This window comes from Sebastes umbrosus, chromosome 20 (genome assembly GCF_015220745.1).
Source record: "Sebastes umbrosus isolate fSebUmb1 chromosome 20, fSebUmb1.pri, whole genome shotgun sequence".
Taxonomy (NCBI): domain Eukaryota; kingdom Metazoa; phylum Chordata; class Actinopteri; order Perciformes; family Sebastidae; genus Sebastes; species Sebastes umbrosus.
The window spans coordinates 24,139,188-24,158,401 of NC_051288.1; the positions used below are offsets into that span (position 1 = coordinate 24,139,188).

The 19,214-nt window shown below is 41.3% G+C and overlaps 1 protein-coding gene across 1 annotated transcript in view; it reads right to left on the reverse strand.

Moving 5' to 3' along the window:
• Window positions 1-19,214, reverse strand: part of tbkbp1 (TBK1 binding protein 1) — a 66,501-nt gene that overhangs the window by 23,878 nt on the left and 23,409 nt on the right. The window contains exons 2-3 of the mRNA XM_037754821.1: window positions 9,798-10,053; window positions 3,946-4,071 (exon numbers count right to left, since the gene is read on the reverse strand). Coding sequence (XP_037610749.1) covers window positions 3,946-4,071; window positions 9,798-10,037 — 366 coding nt within the window. The 5' untranslated portion in view covers window positions 10,038-10,053. The remainder of the gene's footprint in view (window positions 1-3,945; window positions 4,072-9,797; window positions 10,054-19,214) is intronic.

The following is a 19,214-nucleotide window of genomic DNA, read 5'->3' on the forward strand; positions in this document are numbered from 1 at the left end:
TCAGTTATGATAAAGTAATGCTAAGCTCTCAGACATAGACTGTATATAAGAAGTGGACGTAGTCAAAACACTGCGATTTTGAGGCCTCGAGTTCGGCATTTTGGCCGTTGCCATCTTAGTTTTTTGGAACCAGTAGTGACCAGTGAGGGTGGAGCTACGTTCAACCGAATGCTGAATAACACATTTTTAGGCAACCAAAACGTTCAGTCTGTTCGTAGCTATACCTACAAAAAGTAGTGCACTGTAATTCCTATATATCCCACGAAATCAATGTGTATGTAATCCACATAGTCGTGATCCAGGAAGTAGTTTAAGTACAAAAAGAATCAGACTTTTGCCCAGGAAACCGGTGTTCGTCTCCAGCGTGAAACCAAAAGTCAACATTAGTTTATTTGTCACGTAACTTCCGTACTTAAGAAACGCCACTTCCTTAGTTTTTTTAATTCAAACCATGATCTTTTCCTAAACCTAACAAAATAATTCTGTTGCCTAAACCTAACCAAGCTGTTTCATGTGAAGACGAAAGTTTATTTTGAAACGACTGTACGCATGTAACAAATGGAAATTGACACATTTTGCCGGACATTCATAGTAAGATATCATACGATACGTTACAATGTTATAAATAACTTTCATGAAGTGAAAACACACTGTGAAAGGGTTACATTTCTAAGACGAAAACACGGACAACTCCCAGACCGGACAACGCCTGTCAATCACAAGGTAGCCACGCCCTAAAGCATCCCCTGCTTTATGGTCTATCTGACTCTAAATGGGATCATAATTTACTAAATGAACATCATGCTGTATTGAAGAAGACTTGAAACAAACGATTGAGACCATAAACTCATGTTTACAATGTTTACTGAGGTAATAAATCAAGTGAGAAGTAGGCTCAGTTTCTCATAGACTTCTATACAACTAGACTTCTTTTAGCAACCAGAGGAGTCGCCCCCTGCTGGCTGCTAGAGAGAATGCAGGTTTAAGGCACTTCAGCATTGGCTTCACTTTTCAGACCAGCAGGTTGCCGCCTGCTCTCAGAACACGGTGACATTAGCCAGCAAATGCCAGTAAATGTAACGCAAATTTGAACCGAATTTCCAGAGAATCTGCAAATAAAAGGTGAATTAATTTGCGTTTCCATCCACTATTGTTGCATGTGTCCATACACCACTTGTTGAGGGAAGACTCAATGTTGTCATCATGGCCGGATTAACAAAAAACAATGCAGATAATGTGCCGCTGTGTTAACCCCTCCTTTCTTCCTCTCTCTGCTCAATGTGTGCAGTTTTTTGCTTGAATAATACCTGGTTTACTAGCTACTACTACTACTAAATTTGCTGTGTCATAATATGATTTAACACATTCATTTAGAAATACGTAAAATATAAACCCAAAACTGAAATAATGAAGGTCTTAAAAGTGGATTTTGACACAGGGACACTCTGCAAAACATGGCCTCAATATCCAGTAATAAGGCAGAGGCAGAACTCACTTTAAGTCCCTTATGTCAGTTGATATGGTGCTTTAGTGGTAAATATTCCCCAAACTAAATGTACACACGCTCACTTTATAGCCTCGGCTGTCGGTTTTATCTGCATTTTATTGGAAAAACATCAACAACATTTTTTGCTTTCTGCTTCGTGACCTTTAAATTCTCAGACGGGAAATATGTCACCTTTCTCTGCTTCTCCTTGATAACTGCAAGTCACCACTTCACCAAAAGGAAGAGGATAAGGTGTGTATGTGGGGGGGGGGGGGGTCCTGTCCCAACAGAGCATGCTCAGCGAGCCACGGCACATTTCATCACTCTGAGCGCTCGGTGTCAGAGCCGTGTGACCTTGCGTGTCCCACGCTAATCGCTTCTGCTGCTCCCATAAACCATTTCCTTCCTCTTTCTTGCTCTCTAGCTCTTTTTTTTTGTTTTTACCGCTACCGGTTTTACCACTGCCTTCCTGTGTCAGTCGTTTCTCTTTTCTATTTCCCCACGCTCTCGTTCACACAGTCAGAGAAAATAGTAGAGTTGCAAGAGATGGGAATGAGCAGTCCAAACACATTATGGGCGCTGCCATTCTCCTCTTTACACTACAAGTAGTAAAACTGATTCTTTTGAAATACTGTCTGTGAGTAGCATCTTGTTTTATATTTTAAAAGGGACATGTCATGAAAAACTCACTTTTCCAGTGCTTGTGCACGTCCATTAGGGTATCTGGAGTGGATACCAACCCACAAACTGTGAAATGAAACAACCCAGTCAGTTTTTTGTGGGCTGCTTAGTAGGACGATACACCTATCTCCTGATGTATGTAGTGTGATTTTTAAGTATTGCGATTCAATATTACGATTTATTTCTATTTTTTTTAACACAAAAAGTTGAATCATACACTTCTAGGGACTTTTACTTAGGAAAATATCTAAATGAATACAGTAAAAATGTTTGATTTTCAGCATGTATGTAGTCAGAAATGTCCTGAAGTAGCTCAGTTGGTAGAGCGAGTCGTCCTTTAAATCGCAAGGAGGTTAAAGGTGGTCCGATCCCCGGCTCCTACTGTATACATGTCGAAGTGTCCTTGGGCGAGACACTGAACCTGAAGTTACTCCTCGGGCGCTTCACAGCAGCCCACTGCTCCTAAATGCTTAGGATGAGTCAAATCTCATGTATGTGCCTGTATGACGACTGTAATAAAGTTTAAAAGTTGAAAGGTTAAAGGTGCACCATATTTTTCTTGCAAGCCAATCAGATCAGACTGAGCTTCTTAAAGAGACAGGCGCTAAAACGGAGCATTTCAGACAGAGGGTGAATACAGGTATATTCAGACAGACAGGATGAGAACAATAATGTGTTTTTTGAACATTAAAGGCAGGGTTGACGATGTTCTCCAGTCTACACTATTTGTCATATTGGCTGAAATGGTCTTTACACCCCGACAGCGATCCATTACTGATGAGCTCTGAAAAAAGGACCGAAAAAGAGCCGTCATCTGTAGCTGCTGTAATCCTGTAAAAACGTCTACCAATCACTACGTCGAGGTCCGCTTGGAAAGAACCAATCAGATGCCTCCCTGCTCGTACCCTTCCCTTGGCGTGCACCAGCCTGAACTCAAAGTGTGTCGCCGCCGCCAGTTCCTGGAGAATGGAAGAGAAAACTCAGCCCTGCAGTAGCACTGCCGCGGTTACTTGTCATGAGGTAGCGTTGTTGAGTTGAGGTCCTCTCTCCGCTCTGTGTCTGTGAAGTAGTTAGGATGCGGCGGTGCTTGTGCATGTGTGTGTGTGTGTGGGGGCGGGCGTTGCATTGGAAGGAGCCCCGAGGGGAAGGGGGGTTTAGACGAAGCTCCTGAGGCGATGCTACTTTCAAATGATGCTAGCTTTCCAACATCATCGATCCTATCTTTAAAGCATGTAAACACGTTCTAAACCCAAAGTAGAAGGAAATGAGCCTGATACGTCCCCTTTAAATGCACGTTGTAATTGTATTAAATCGTTTCATAACGTGTTATCCCACGTCTACTCTACTTTCTTCTCTCTTAAGGCGTACACATTCAGCAGAATCTTGGCCAGGTTTCTTCCCAATTATAGCGCGTCTCAAAAATAGAACACCAGCGTGTAAATCCCATGTCACAGCGCTCCTTGGACGGTGTCTTAAAAACAGTAATTTTTTGCTTGGACAGCAGCTTCCTTAATTAGTTCTGGACATCTTTCAGCATACGTACAGTGAGTCCACCACGGTTGGCCTCAATTTTACTTTTAATTCTATTAATTCACACGCAGGGAGGGATTTCTGCTCTGAGGAAAACCTTTTCATGTGATAAGATTTGTTTTCTCTCCAGTTTATTTAATGGATTATTTTGTACACATTTCTCCTCTGCCTCCTCTCATATTTCATCTTCCTCCCCCATCCTCCCCCCTGTCTGTCTCCCCCCTCTTTGTCCTCATCTGTCCTCTCACCTCGTGGGTCAGGACGTTGACTCTCTGCTGCAGGTTTCCATTTTCAGAGTGCAGCAGCGCCGTCTCTTTGCTCTCGAAGGAGCAGTAGGAGTTGGTGTCCTCCCCAAACTCGTTGATCATAGGAAACTGCAAAAAAAAAAAGACGTTAATCACATTACAGAAATATAGAATTATGGACATGCATTAAGCGTATAGAGCAAGATAGTAAAAAAAACAGTGAAAGAACTCTTCTGCTTATTTATACTTTTTGTTTTTCCTGCTGTTTTCTGCAATTTTTGATGATTTCACGCTGTGATAATGAAAGATTCATCTCGTATCAGCTGCAGCTTCTGTTTCTGTTTGGCCCAGATATCGCTCAGGGGATCAGGGTGTAGTGTCATGTTTTTTGTTCCTCATGAACTAGATTTTTATCTTCTACTTCTCCTAAACTCCTCTGTGAATTGACTGTACACAGCCAGTTGCTTTAATCGTACTTTTTGAATTTCATCCCACACAATGAAACGTGGGGTGTGTGTGTGTGTGTGTGTGTGTGTGTGTGACTCAGCTGCTGTTTGTCCGTCAGTTACTTTATTTGTCCATCTGTTCGTATTTCTTGACTAAACTCTGGAAATGATTTTTCAAAATGACACCCGTTGGCCCGAGAGTGGGTGCTATAATTTTCATTTTAGTGTTTTTATGACATTCACGATATCTCAGACACATCTGATCGCTCCACTGTGGCATTTTCAAAATTACACTCATTAGGCAAAAGGCAAGGACCGGCGATATTTTATGTTGTTATTGTCAAGACTTCCTGTTAGTGGCTCTCAGACCCAAAGCCCATTGGTTTCTACCATAGACTGTATATAAGAAGTGGACGTATGGTGCCTTCAAATGGGATCGTGTTTACCGTGTTCACGAGAAGAGTCCATATGAACGCCATCTCTTGTGGTATACACAACCTCGTAAGTGGAAAGCTTCTGAAAGCTCACGAGTTGTGACGTGTTTGTTGACGTTGTCAGAAATGGCGGTGGCCATGGAAGTACGTTTTTCGGTTCATAATAAGTTAATATATTGTAATTGTAGTCGTATATTGTTTTTCTTCGTGATTTTATAATCTGTCTGAGGAAAATGTTGATATTCCCAACAGCCTCATCTTTCTCCTCTTTCATTGTGCCTTTGCATTTCCTGCATTATGTTACCTAGCTTGCTAAATTGTTAGCCTCTGTCGCTTCTAGACGCCAAAAATAACGTTAATATTACCGTTGTGCTCTTCACAACTTAACCACTTGAACACCAATCATATCGTGTACACGACTTCCCATGTTGTAAAACACCAGCTCACAAGTTTCATTTGAAGGCACCAGTAGTCACCGTGACGTCAACAATTGGTTTGTGGACTGCCGTTTTGAAGCCTTGCGTTCGGCATTTTGGCCGTCGCACTCTTGTTTTTTTTGCAGCCAGGAGTGACACGAGAAGGTGGAGCTAAGCACAACCAAACGCACCATTTTTAGGCGACCAAAAAGGTAATAATTAACTTTCCTGAACTGAAAACAAACTGTGAAAGGGTTAAAGTTCTACGACGAAAACGTGGACAACTCCCAGACTGGACAACGCCGTGGTAACGACCTGTCAATCACAAGGTAGCCACGCCCTAAAGCATCCCCTGCTTTATGGTCTATCTGACTCTAAATGGGACCATCATTTACTAAATGAACATCATGCTGTATTGAAGAAGACTTGAAACTAGCGATTGAGACCATAAACTCATGTTTACAATGTTTACTGAGGTAATCAATCAAGTGAGAAGTAGGCTCATTTTCTCATAGACTTCTATACAACCAGACTTCTTTATGCAACCAGAGGGGTCACCCCCTGCTGGCTGTTAGAGAGAATGCAGGTTTAAGGCACTTCAACATTGGCTTCACTCCTCAGACCCCAGAGGTTGCCCACTGGTTTCTATTGAAGATGTAAATCTTTGAAAACATCTCACAAATATATAGTTTCATTTTTAAAAAAGGCTCAGTAGTTTCCTAAAACAGCTGGTCATTGTAGTTTTTATCAAACGTCAATCAAACAGGAGGAAACAGTGCATTTGTTGGGGACTATTTTCAGCGGCGGATTAATCTTCATTTGGTGCTCTGGCTCTCATACTTGTTAGTAGATAGGCTTATACATGGGATTTTGGGATCTTATTGCCTCAGAACTCGTGATTCATGGGGGGAAACATATTTACTGGTTTATATGATATGAAATGTAGCAGCATTACATGTGAACATTTAAATTATGCAGATTTAATTGCACTATTTGCTGCCACCATTATGCAGATATGACTGATTATGTAACCATAACTCGAATATGCGTTTTATGGGCTGCACCACATTTACTGTTGTTTTACTTGTGAAGTGAACAATTTGTCTCGTTCCAGTGCTAAACTGTTGTCTGGTAGCAGACAAACACGAGACGAGTTATATAACTGCATATGGTTCGACCTAAATGAACACATTTACATTTAGAGTGCCTACCGTAAGCAGCGAGGGCTTTTTCATTTTCTGTATGAAGTCAGTGACGCTGATGCAATGTCTATTTGAGGAGCAAACAACCCTTTTCCATTTAGCAGAACACCTCTCTCTGCTCAGTTTAACAGTAAATGTTCGCAACAAGGGCAAAACCCCCCAGGGGTCCCAAGAATCCTCACACTGCTGAGCATCGGGAGCGCTAACAACCTCACTTCAACCCATGTTCAAAGTAGCAGGAATCACTTCCACCTGCATCATTACAGCAGTTGTACTCAGGCATCTTGTATTTAGAGAAAGCCTGCAGCAACACTCACCTCTCCATAAAAAAAAAAAAAAGGTTTAAAATAATAGAAAAGAATTGAGCGAAAGGTCTTTCCATGTTGGGATTTGGACATTTCAGGAGTCAATGTTGTGATTATTGTTTTGATAGATATCCAAATCTAAGAAGAAAAGCACATGCTGTATTTACAGAGGCACAGGTGTGAAAACAGTTAACATCTGCACCTGCTCTCCCCCAAATCAACACCTGTCTCTCTGGGAATCGGCCCTGAACAAACTGCCGTTTGTGAGTAAGTCAACAGCGATGTGGCAGCCTGCAGCCTCCAGTAACAGCTGCTCACTAAAAGGATGCAGGATTTCTGCACTGACACATATGGCAGGAGAGGAGAGACAAAGTCAAACTGCATTTCCATCAATTTCTTTAGAAAAAAAAAAATCTGGCATAAAATACCTTTTTCTAAATCCAACAAACATCAGCACTAATCATCCACAACCCAGTCGCCAGAAAAAAAAATTTTGTACGTAAACCACAGATATGTTGAATGTTGACGTTTTGAACCATAAATACGTTTCATATCAGCTTCGTATCACAACTGCAGAAACGCACAATGCCACGTGGTTAACCAGCCTGGTCGCACTAAATGTTGTATGAATGACACGGTAATTTGCAAGTCATTTTACATGCAATAGGAATGCCTCTTTTGGCGTGTGATTTGTACGCCCTGTAGCCCATATTGACTGCAATGTAAATGCATTTGTGAAATATGCTGCGCTCAGAGCCAGTGGTGCAGAATAAAATGTGAGAAAGAAGGAAACAATACAGGACTTTCAACCGGTGTTCGTGTCCCAAAGTGTTGTTATTCTGAAGTTACATTAGTAACGTTTGTGGCGTGTTTTCCGTACGTATGTTGAGTTGTTTCCGTACGTATTTTACTTAGTTTACGTACTTATTTTAAGCCCAAACATGATGTTTTTTCTAAACCTGAATGTAGCCGTTACCGTAGTATTGTTGTGAGGCGTAAAAATGACACGCAAAAAGGCTAAATTGCGTTCTCATGACATGTGGAATGTCCTTCTAATGTGGTGCTATTTATAAGCCTTCCCATAAATTCGGGTTGGTTTAGAGTTGCCAAACGATTGGTTAGGTTAGGTTAGGTTAGGTAACGTAACGATGTAACATAACTTAACATAACAACGTAATGTAACAACTGTAACAATGTAACTATCGTACATAAATAACAACTGCGCTTTGCAGACTTTCTTATGCAACATTACGTAACATACGCATAACAAGCGTAACAAGCGTAACAAGCGTAAAGTAAACTTTTACTTTTGGTCTTGCATGGGACAGGAACAGCGGTCTCTTGGGTGAAAGTCTTGTGTTTGTTTGACCCACCCTTAGTGGACTTTCTCGCTTGTTATACTCGTTATTATACCATGTACCTTTCCATAACGCTCAAATGCAAAAACGTCCACGTTCAACGTATCCATGGTTTGCAGAAACGTACAATGCCAACATTTTTTCTTGGCTGCTCATGACGCACGTCTCCCTGAGTCGAAGCTTTCTGGAGCTGCATTTTGCATTCAACATTCAACCAGAACATCACAGCAGATTCAGAGTTTCAGTTTCCCTACCAACCGTATCCCTCGTAGACCAGGATGCAGCAACAGCTTGCATCTTTCTGGAATTGTCCTTCTCAGCATTTGGAGTACAGCAGCCTCTTTGATAACTTCTCATCATTTGAAGCATTTCGTTCTCAGACGAGAAACAAGTACTGCTGATACTCTCTCTCTGTCTCTCTCCAGCATTGTAAACAGCTTGTTGAAAGTCCTCATGCACCTGAAGTAGAGCTAGGTTTAACACAAGCTGAGGGGAGAGTGGGTACATTACACCATATAATTCCTAGAATAAGTAGAGCACCACACACTCATGATAATAAGAAGAATATCCAGGATTTTTTTCTTCTCTTTAATCCTTCTACGTTCTTAATTTAAGCAATTTATCTCTCCCTTGCTCTTTGCATCATTATCTCCCTTTACTCCCTCATTCCTCTTCCACTCTCTGTGCTTTACACCGCATCCTTCCACTCATTTAACTCCATCCTTCCACTTATTTTCTTTCCACTTTTCCTCGCTTTCTGTCCTCCCACGCTGTTCCTTTACACTACTGTATATGTGTCCGTTGGCCCAGCTACTGCTAGGAGGTGGATTTCTGCCTCACCTGCTCTCTCATCCAACCGAACACTAATCTGATTTCATCCCTATGTTTTAACTTCTGCACTCTTTTATGTCTTAGATTCTCCTTTTTTTTACTTGCATGATTTTCTTTTTATCCATATTTAATGAGCATTGTTGGAGGGAGCCTGAGATCTAAGATTTCCATTGCCAACTCTCTGTAATTGTTGTGCACATCACAATAAATAACTTCAACTTGAACTTCTTCACCAAAGGAAACCAAAGTAGAGCAGCAGCACTTCCCCTGACCTGAGAAAGACCATGTTTGTTGCAGCTCTGCCTCCATAATTTACATACTGAGACCCTTTAACAACGCAGGTAACATCAGGTAACAGTTAAAAAGCAGAAGCCTGTGACCTCCCCTCATTATACTGCATGCATATACAGATTGCATGTTAATAGCAGGTGTGAACGGGGTCCGATGTTACTTTAAAGGTCTATGTTGACTCAGCTGCATCAGCTCCTGTGAGCCATTAATTCAGCTTCAACGAGGAGTTACGTGTGCAAAACCTTTTTTTTATAGCCGCTAAGTTTGCTCCGTTGCTCCCAGGGCTCCTTACGGTTGTTACTCAATATAATTTTTACTTAAACATGAGTTATTTCTGCTGTTTATTCCCCCGCTGGTCCACGATCAAAGCCCACCAAAAGCTTTCTCCTCTTTTATCTTTGTGTACAATCTCAGTGCCTCAGTAATGCTGAGGGTGGACAGGCTCGCTCCCTCTTCTGAAAGACTAATAAATCAGAAACCTAACCGGCCTTATCCCTGTCAGCGCCGTCTGATACCAACAAGGACAACAACAATAAATCTCCCTAATATTTGACTTTGTGATTCGGCTTCACCTTGATCTCGTAGATCTTAAGCTTCCTCTTGATGCTGGTGTTCTCCCGCTCCAGGCAGGCCAGCCTCGTCTTGATGTCCTGGTAGGCGGTGATGAGGGCGAAGTGGGAGGCCGAGTAGACGTCGTCGGGGGGCATCGGCGAGGAGTGCCACGCCACGCTGCCGCAGCCATCCTCCTTCAGGCCCCCGTCGCCGCCTCCTCCCAGCAGCCCCAGCTCCCCTCCGCCAAACAGAGACTGCATCACTCAGAGCCTCAACCTGAGGACACACAGTTTATTCACAGATTCATTATTGGTAACACTTCATTTTACAGATTCATGGTAATTAGGTGATAATAAGCAAGTAACCTATTTGAAATTTCTTTGGAATTACTGCCAAATTACCCCAATATTTACCTTTAAAATTAAATTACTTTATTTTTAACATTATTTATTATGCTAATAGCTGGTAATTTATTTAATACATTTCCAGGAAAAGAATACAAAGTTAATTGGTATGCTTTATTTCCATGTCTGCTGATAAATAGATAATAATTAGCAAATAACTTATTTGAAATTTCTTTAAAAACCTCCCTGAATCATTACATCAGTTACCAGGTTACATTTGTGTAGACAATCAGTCACAATGGTGAGATTTGTTCCTGATCAGAAGTGTCTTCTATTAGTTTACCACCTCCGATGAAGAGCAGCCGCTTCTCAGGGCCCTATTTTAACCATTATATGCTATTTTAACATATAATTATTAAATAATGTTTTTAATAAATAATTTCTGATAAATTTTGAGATAAATATTGGGGTAATTTGTACGAAGGAGTATTAGGGCCACATTGAGGGAAAAAAATCAGGGATTTTGAGAATAAAGTCATAATTTTACGAGAAAAAAAGTCGTAATATTAAGAGAATAAAGTCATAACTTTACAAGAAAAAAAGTCATAATATTATGAGAATATAGTCATAACTTTACAAGAAAAGAGTTGGAATATTATGAGAATAAAGTCACAATTTTACGGAAAAAAAAGTCTTAATATTATGAGAATAAAGTCATAGCTTTACAAAAAAGAAGTCGTAATATTATGAGAATAAAGTCACAATTTTATGAGAAAAAAAGTCTTAATATTATGAGAATAAAGTCATAACTTTGAGAGGAAAAAAGTAATTTCCTTCTGACTTTATTCTCGTAATATTACGACTTTATTCTCGAAATCTCAGATTTGTTTTTTTTTCCTAAACGTGGCCCTGATACTCCGTCGTAAATTTGGCAGTAATTTCAAATAGGTTACTTGCTAATTATCACCTAATTACCATGAAATGTTACCTACTTATTAAATCAACATTCAGTTAAATGTACCTGCCAAAAAAAAACAGATTGTTCATAATCCTGGCAGCGGTGGACTATCAGTGCTGCTGCAGCAGCGCTTAAAACATCAAGCAGGCAGCAACTTGCAACAAACAAAAAAGAACAAAGCCGCTGTCGAGTGAGAGCGGTCGGATTTCTGGCACGCACAATGTAAAATATTCAAAAGCAGAGTGGGTTCAGAGAGAGACAGGAGGCAGACGGGGGGGACACTGTGTACATTTGAAATTTAAAGATGACTCACTGATAATTGTACGTTCATCAGACACGGCCTTGAGTCATATTTATGTGCACACTAGTATTTATCATGATTGGGACATTCACATTATTATGGTTATTCAGCGTTGATGCAGTGATTAGCACTCACAGCAAGAGGGTCGCAGGTTCAAACCCGGCTTGGGGTCCTTCTGTGTGGAGTTGTTGTGCATGTTCTCCCCGTGTTAGCGTGAGTTTGCTCCGGGTTCTCCGCCTTCCTCCCACAGTCCAAAGACATGCAGGTTAAATGTTGACTCTAAATGTCCCGTAGGTGTGAATGTGAGTGTGAATTGTTGTCTGTCTCTATGTGTCAGTCCTGTGATAGTCTGGCGACCTGTCCAGGGTGTCTGTCCCCGCCTTCGCCCAATGTCAGCTGGGATTGGCTCCAGCCCACCAGCGACCCTGAACAGGATAAGCGGTTACAGATAATGGATGGATGGATGGATGGATGGATGGATGGATGGATGGATGATTATTCATCTCCCTGATTCATGATTCTTGCTCAGAAGCTGAAGCGAACTTTAGAGGCAGCTTGACTGCACATCGAGTCAGTGCAGAGAAGCAATGCAGTGGATGTGAATAGGTGGAAGTGATGACACAATGTGAAAATGTTTCTAGTTGAGCAAAGACTTTTCCATTAACCCAAGGCTTTATGACTCCGATTCAGGAATGTACAGAGCCACCAAGAAAAGGAGAGAAAGTGGCAGAAAGAACTGGAGTTCTTGGAAAGTTCAGTCGACAGGCTGAGCTGTCACTCACACACACAGTTGGTGCATATGTTGCTATAGTAAATATCTGTACAGTTATTCAGCGTTGCCAGATGGGAAATGTTAAACGGTCATATTAGAGGCTTAAAATTATCGTATGCGAGTCATAAACACCAGAACAAATATAAACGTGTAATTTTTAGGGCTGTCAATAGCTTAAAATATTTAATTGCAGTGAATCGCTTGAATGTCCGTAGTTAATTGCAAATTAATCAAATTTTTTATCTGTACAATATGTACCTTAAAGGGAGATTTGTCAAGTATTTAATACTCTTATCAACATGGGAATGGGCAAATATGCTTTCTTTATGCAGATGTATGTATGTATTTATTATTGGAAATCAATTAACAACAGAAAACAATGACAGTGTGCTGATTTGACTATGACTTGACCCAAACTGCATGTGATTATCATAAAGTGGGCATGTCTGTAAAGGGGAGACTCGTGGGTACCCAGAGAACCCATTTATGTACATTCACTGATCTGGAGGTCAGAGGTCAAGGGACCCCTTTGAAAATGGCCATGACAGTTTTTCCTCGCCAAAATTTTGCGTAACTTTGTAGCGTTATTTAACCTCCTTCGCTAGCAAGCTAGTATGACATGGTTGGTACCAATGGATTTCTTAGGTTTTCTAATTTCATATGATACCAGTATCTTCACTCTAGCTTTAGAACTGAGCCCGCTACAACCTAAAAAACACAAGTTGTGTTAATGCGTTAAAGAAATTAGTGCTGTTAAAACAAATTTGCGTTAACGCGTTATCGCATTAACTTTTACAGCGCTATTAGTTTTACAAAACATGTATTTAAACGACTTTTGACAGGCCTCTAATCTGCCCACACATCATTTTCCTTTCTTTTTTTAAAAGCAAGCTGACGTAGCTATGATGTTCTTATTCTGAGAGAAAACAGTTGAGGCCATCAGCTAAGCTAATGTAGAGGAGCATCGAGCAGCCAAGCTCGCAAGTCACGTTCATCAACATCATAGTTTACACCAAGCATGATTGGCTGGAACGACTACTAATTGTAAGCATCACAAATTGTCAAAATATCTTACATTATGGCACGTTTGGCATTATTGATCACATACAACGTACAGTGGGCAAAATGATCGTACAAATACGATAATCATCATACATCTGGCGATGCTGCAGGTATTACATTGTTGTCAATAAATACAGACTGCAACAACAGTCGAGCTCTCTGGTTCCCAAATATTTTTAAACCACGGCGGCACCCCTCTGTACGGATTCTTTTTTTAATAGCACTTAGCTTTCAGCTTTTCACTTTTGTGTCTCTCGAGGGCTGAGATGTATCAGAGTCTATTTACAGCGGCAAATCTTCCCATCACTTCCATCTGACGATCGCCGTTTCTTACTGTTGTGTACCTAGAAAGTGCCGTGAGTGAACAAAACCAAAAAACTAAAGTTGTGGGCCGGAGAGCTGAACAATGAGCTGAAACTCGCTGTAAAGGTCTGTAAAGGTCTCATTCCCAGGGCATCAAATGGTGACGTCACTGCCCTCGCCGCTTTGATACCGAGGAGAGGCACCCTTTCGCGTCTAAAGAGGTTAGCGTAGATGCTGCAATAGCATCAGATATATCAGAACTGTAAAGGCTGAATGCTGTTCTCGATGGAAAAGATGTTTTCACTCTTCTCCCGACTGGCTTCAGCAAGAGTTTGATTGACAGATGGTTCATCCAATCACCTGCCAAGTAGTTTTTTTAAAGTGCCTGCCCTTTATCAAATAGTTTCCAATGAGCCCTAAGTTTTACACGACACATTCAGGTTTCTCAAAACCGGGAGAGGAGCTTATCCAGATATGATGTCAACATGTGCAAACACATAACCAGGATTCTCCAAAACCCTGATCATAACCGAGATACTTATGTCTGTGTAAACATATTGATTTTCTCTAGCTGGTTCAATACCATCATCTTCCTTTTTCATCTCTCTTTTGTAGTAACTCCTTGTAATTTTTTTATTGAGAGCTGCCCTACAGGTGCATGAGTAACTAGTGATATGTTAATCATACTCTTATTCATAAGAGTCCGGCTCGTGCTCTTGTTCCATTTCGCAGTACTTAAAAAAACATGAGCTGTGACAGCCTACGCTCCTTGAGTGGCGTGATGAATGAGCCGAGTAGTTAGCTGACCATGCTACATCACAGCCAACCATCCCCCGCCCCTCCGGCCCTAAAGACTGCTGTCAAAAGTGATAAATGGCACCTGTGATGTCAACGCCCTCTTTTTATGCAGCCACAAAAGGGACATTTGCACAAAAGTCACACTAGACGACGTAGCGAGGCACACAGAGAACGGTTTGATTTACGGGTGCTGAGTTACACAACATCTAGTTGATTTGATGTATACTGGAAAGGATGCCTTCCTGACTCCCAGCATCGCCTTGTGAGTCAGCGATTGCCTACTGAGCTATTTTCATCTGCTCCCTTCCTCCACGCTTGCTATTTTCCTTGTGTTTTAAGAGAGAGGGGGGATAAAGCCTCAGCCAATCTACGGCTTCTTTCCTAGCTGGTCTAACAGGATGATCCAAAAGCAACTCCCACATGCACACAAACACACGTCTGTGCACATGTTGCCAAAAAATAAATAAATAAATAAGAAATACACGGAGGACAGTCGCACAAAGAGAAAACGCATGTGTGGACAAAAACGGCTGTTTGATCAAAGAGACGGCGCTCAGTGCCAGTCACCTGCCAGCTGCCTGGAGACGGGTGTTTACACCGGGGCGACACTAAGGTCCTGTGATGACATCATGCTGTCGAGTCTGGTGCACTTTTCTACGGCGAACATGCTGTCACTCCAATCTGTGTATCATATATGAGCTAAAGCCGTTTTGACATTTAATAGCTAAGCTTGACCATCCTGAATTAACATTAGAGATATCTACATTTGCATTTTGACTAGTCGTAATTACATTGTGACTGGTCAGAATTCTTATTCAAGATATCTATAACGTCACTCTGACTAGTCAAAATGACAACAAACGGTATACACTGTACGATTTTAGCCTGTTTCTGGCCCGAATCTTAACGACGTGCGGCGTACGGAGGGGACAATCTACAATTGAGGGGAATTAAAGATATCTTGAACTGTAATTATGACTAGCCAAAATTCAGTTGCGCAATGTAAATTACGGATATCCTCAACTGAATTGTGGATATCCGTAATGACAAACTTGGAGAGGAGGTTGTGTTGCTCTGGCCCCATCTGTTTGGCACGGAGAGGAGGTTGTGTTGCTCTGGCTCTATCTGTTTGGCGTGAAGAGGAGGTCATGTTGCTCTGGTTCTATCTGTTTTGTGCGGAGAGGAGGTTGTGTTGCTCTGACTCAATCTATTTGGCGTGGAGAGGAGGTCATGTTGCTCTGGCTCTATCTATTTGGTGTGGAGAGGAGGTCGTGTTGCTCTGGCTCTATCTATTTGGCGTGGAGAGGAGGTCGTGTTGCTCTGGCTCTATCTATTTGGCCTGGAGAGGAGGTCATGTTACTCTGGCTCGATCTATTTGGCGTGGAGAGGAGGTTGTTTTGCTCTTGCTCTATCTATTTGGCGTGGAGAGGAGGTTGTGTTGCTCTTGCTCTATCTATTTGGCGTGGAGAGGAGGTCGTGTTGCTCTGGCTCTATCTATTATTTTTTTGTCATATGTATTGTCTTTGTTGTATTTTCATTATGTTGTTACTCTGTACACGCAACATCTATTGCACGTATATCTTGAATTTGAGTTTTGGCTAGTCAAAATGACGTAGATATCTCTTATGAATATCCTGTCTAACTATTAAATATTAAAACGGTTTGTCATAAGCTGCTGACTAGAAAAAGCACAGCAATGGAACATGTATATGTAAAGCTTTCACCTTGCTGTATGTAGTGACCACATTTCCATAAAAATCCCACGGAAGCGGCGCACACCATCCGCCTACATTCAGGCTGGAGGACATAATTATCCATGGACCAAACAATCTGGTAAAAATTGCCAAGTGGATATTGTGATTCAATTGCGTATATGGACTGGAGTACCTATTCACAGGCTGCAATCCCTACATGGCTAATAAAAGACTCATTTCCATAGAGGATATCTACTACATGGACCAGCTCACATGCTCCAGTAGAGACTGGTCACTGATAGATGCAGCCTCGGACCGGGGAAAGTAAAGGACGTGGAAACATCCATTTTGTCTGCGCTCCTCTCATTGGCAGCACAGAATATGAAGCATTTATCACACACAGCTCCGACTAAGCTCTTCTTCCCCGATCCCCTCTCTTGCTCTCTGCTCCTCTACCCAAAATATCATCCAGCTTCATCCCCCTCCTCCTCCTCCTCCTCCTCCTCCTCCTCCTTCCTCCTCCTTTCCAATCACACACTACCCACTCTATCTCCTGGACCTCTGGGCTCATTTGCCGAGGCTCTCGGGGCCCCGCCGGACTGTGGAAGTGAAAGCGCATACGCTTCGCTCCCAACCAGCTCCCCGCTTCATTACAGCGATTACCGCAAGAAGTCATACATTACCCCGGGCCCACATGGCATACATTGTTCCACCGAGACTACCATCCTCTTCCTCTTTCCCCCCTTTCTGTCATCTTCTCTCCAGAGATTAAAGCACCACCCCCACTCCCTCTATGTCACCACACTGAAAGGGGGCCGAGCGCTGTTGCTGCCGTCATCAGTGGACCCGGAGAGGCTACAGAGTCGTGAACTGAGTGGGAGACTCTGAGAAGCTGCTGTATTCATTAACTACATGTGGTGGCATTTTTACATGAAGGTCTCCTGTTTGAATAAGGGATTTTTTTTCTCTTAAAAGACACCTGACGAGGTCGGACCTGCTGACATTTTCTTATAACGCGGCTCAAGTCTGAATCGAATGCCGTCACATTTACGTGAAGGCTGCAGCAACCAGAACAAGGCAATTCAATGTTGTTACATGCTGTGCTGTGTTGTTATCATACTTTTTGTTAATAAATTGTATGACTATTTTTCACACAATTCTGTTGCCAGTCCTCTCATTCCCGGGTTTACAAATTTACTTTGTTACTCGCTCCATCCCTTGGACCTTAAACGGAGGGGAACGTAACAAATGGGGGCTCGTCCGGGATCAACTTATATATAAAAAATAGATTAAATTAATTAAAATAGTGCGAATGTGGCAATTCAATATCGTGGATGAAATTCTTCTCATGTCAGGGCAGTCAGGGTCATACCTGCCAACCTTGAGTCCTCAAAAATAGGGAAGATTTGAAAACCAAAGTAGGCTTGGGCGATGTAACAAGATTGCATAACATCAAATGCTACAACTCCTCAAGACACAAGCCAAGTTCCTGTGTCTTGTAAGATTTTTTCCATACATGACTCGTGGCACGTCAGCCCAGCACGGCAGGGATTTATGTCTCCATTACAACAGTTACCTGCTACTCAAAGGAGCGGCTGTAAAACGGTGATAAACACATTTAATTTCCTATATTCTTCACAATAAAAGTCCCCGGTTATTTTGCTATTTAAAAGCTTTTATTATGAAAATAAAATAATAAGTGCACTGCAACAGCATTTTTAGTTAAATAGGCCTATTTTTAATTTTACTTTTAATTCTCAGGAAAGAAAACTGAAGAATTTGTCCCTCTGACCTGAACTTTGAATGAAAATCTGGTATAAACTAATATCAGTTTTCATTCATTCATTCATTCTTTTTTTTGCACCTGCCTGAGTATTTCTTTCTCTTAGTTCTCTCCGTTTCTCTCTCCGTCTCTCACTCATTCTCAAGTCTCTTTCAGACACAACGCAACAACGCCACCACTGCGCTTATTTTTTAAGATCACATGAAGCTTATTTCGTCTATTTCCTGAAAATACCCTCCTAATCTATAGAGACCAAGCAAATAGTAAACTTCAATAAAACTCAGTCTATGTTCTTCTGTTAACTGAAAAACGTTCTCCTTCAAAAATACCAAATGAAACCTGTTAACAGCACGTTAAACGTCAAAGATGGTTTCCTCTCCAGGCTTCATGTCTTCAGATAATTACCAATTAGAAGCAGGAGCTGACTGGGGTTGTTATTGGTCTACAGACCTGGTCGTCCTTAGCAAATTAAATAACATAATATATAAAAATATAAATAATTTACAAATGTTTCCCTATTGTATAACTGGCTCTAACACCCACTACGGAGAATCAGTATGTTCAGTTCTCCACACATTTAGCACCACGAACAGAACTGTGAGGTTGTGAAATATTATCATACTTTATATTCTACATAAAAAGAGAAGTTGTAATATTGATGTATCCTCGATTTAACGTGATGTACAACAGCTAGAGTATTCAGCGGGGTATTCCACGATGAGCCTCATCCATTACAAACACTCATAACTCAATCAAACCTCAGAGCTGCTGCTCTCTCTGTAAATACTGCAAATCATATTTTTGGGATCCTTTTGAGGTCTGAAGCAACAGATGATATTTCTCTCTCTCTATCTTTTTGTGTCTGTCAGTTAGCTAACGGTGGCTTGTAGTAGATTATAATGGTGCAAATCTCTTCTTACAGATGTTAATATTGATGCATTCTGCTCTAGTTCCTGCTTTGTGGCATCACCCTTTCTTTGGTAACAAGTTATATAATCATAAGCTATTCATTTCTTCTCCATAAAGCTTGTGTATATTCATGGTTCTGTCTATAGTGGTGCAGGAATGATGTATTTTTGTAGTTGAAGTTAGCATCACCCTGGTTCCCTCGACAAAACAATGGGATTTTTCCATTGGATTTTGGATTATTGCAGAAAATAAGATCTGTGGCAAACAAACATTTATGATATTTACACATTTTGGATTTCTGAAGCATAAACGCATTCGCCAGAAGTAAAAATCTAACGTTATTATAGCTATACGCTATAAACGCACTACACCGCAGCCACAACTTCACATCAGCACCACTAAGCTAAAGGTGAACAAGTGTTCGGCGTGATGGCGTTTAGTAATCTCGTTTAGCAACGTAACACACGTAAAAGCTTCAAAATTCACGAGTGGGGTATTTACTGATGTATTTTA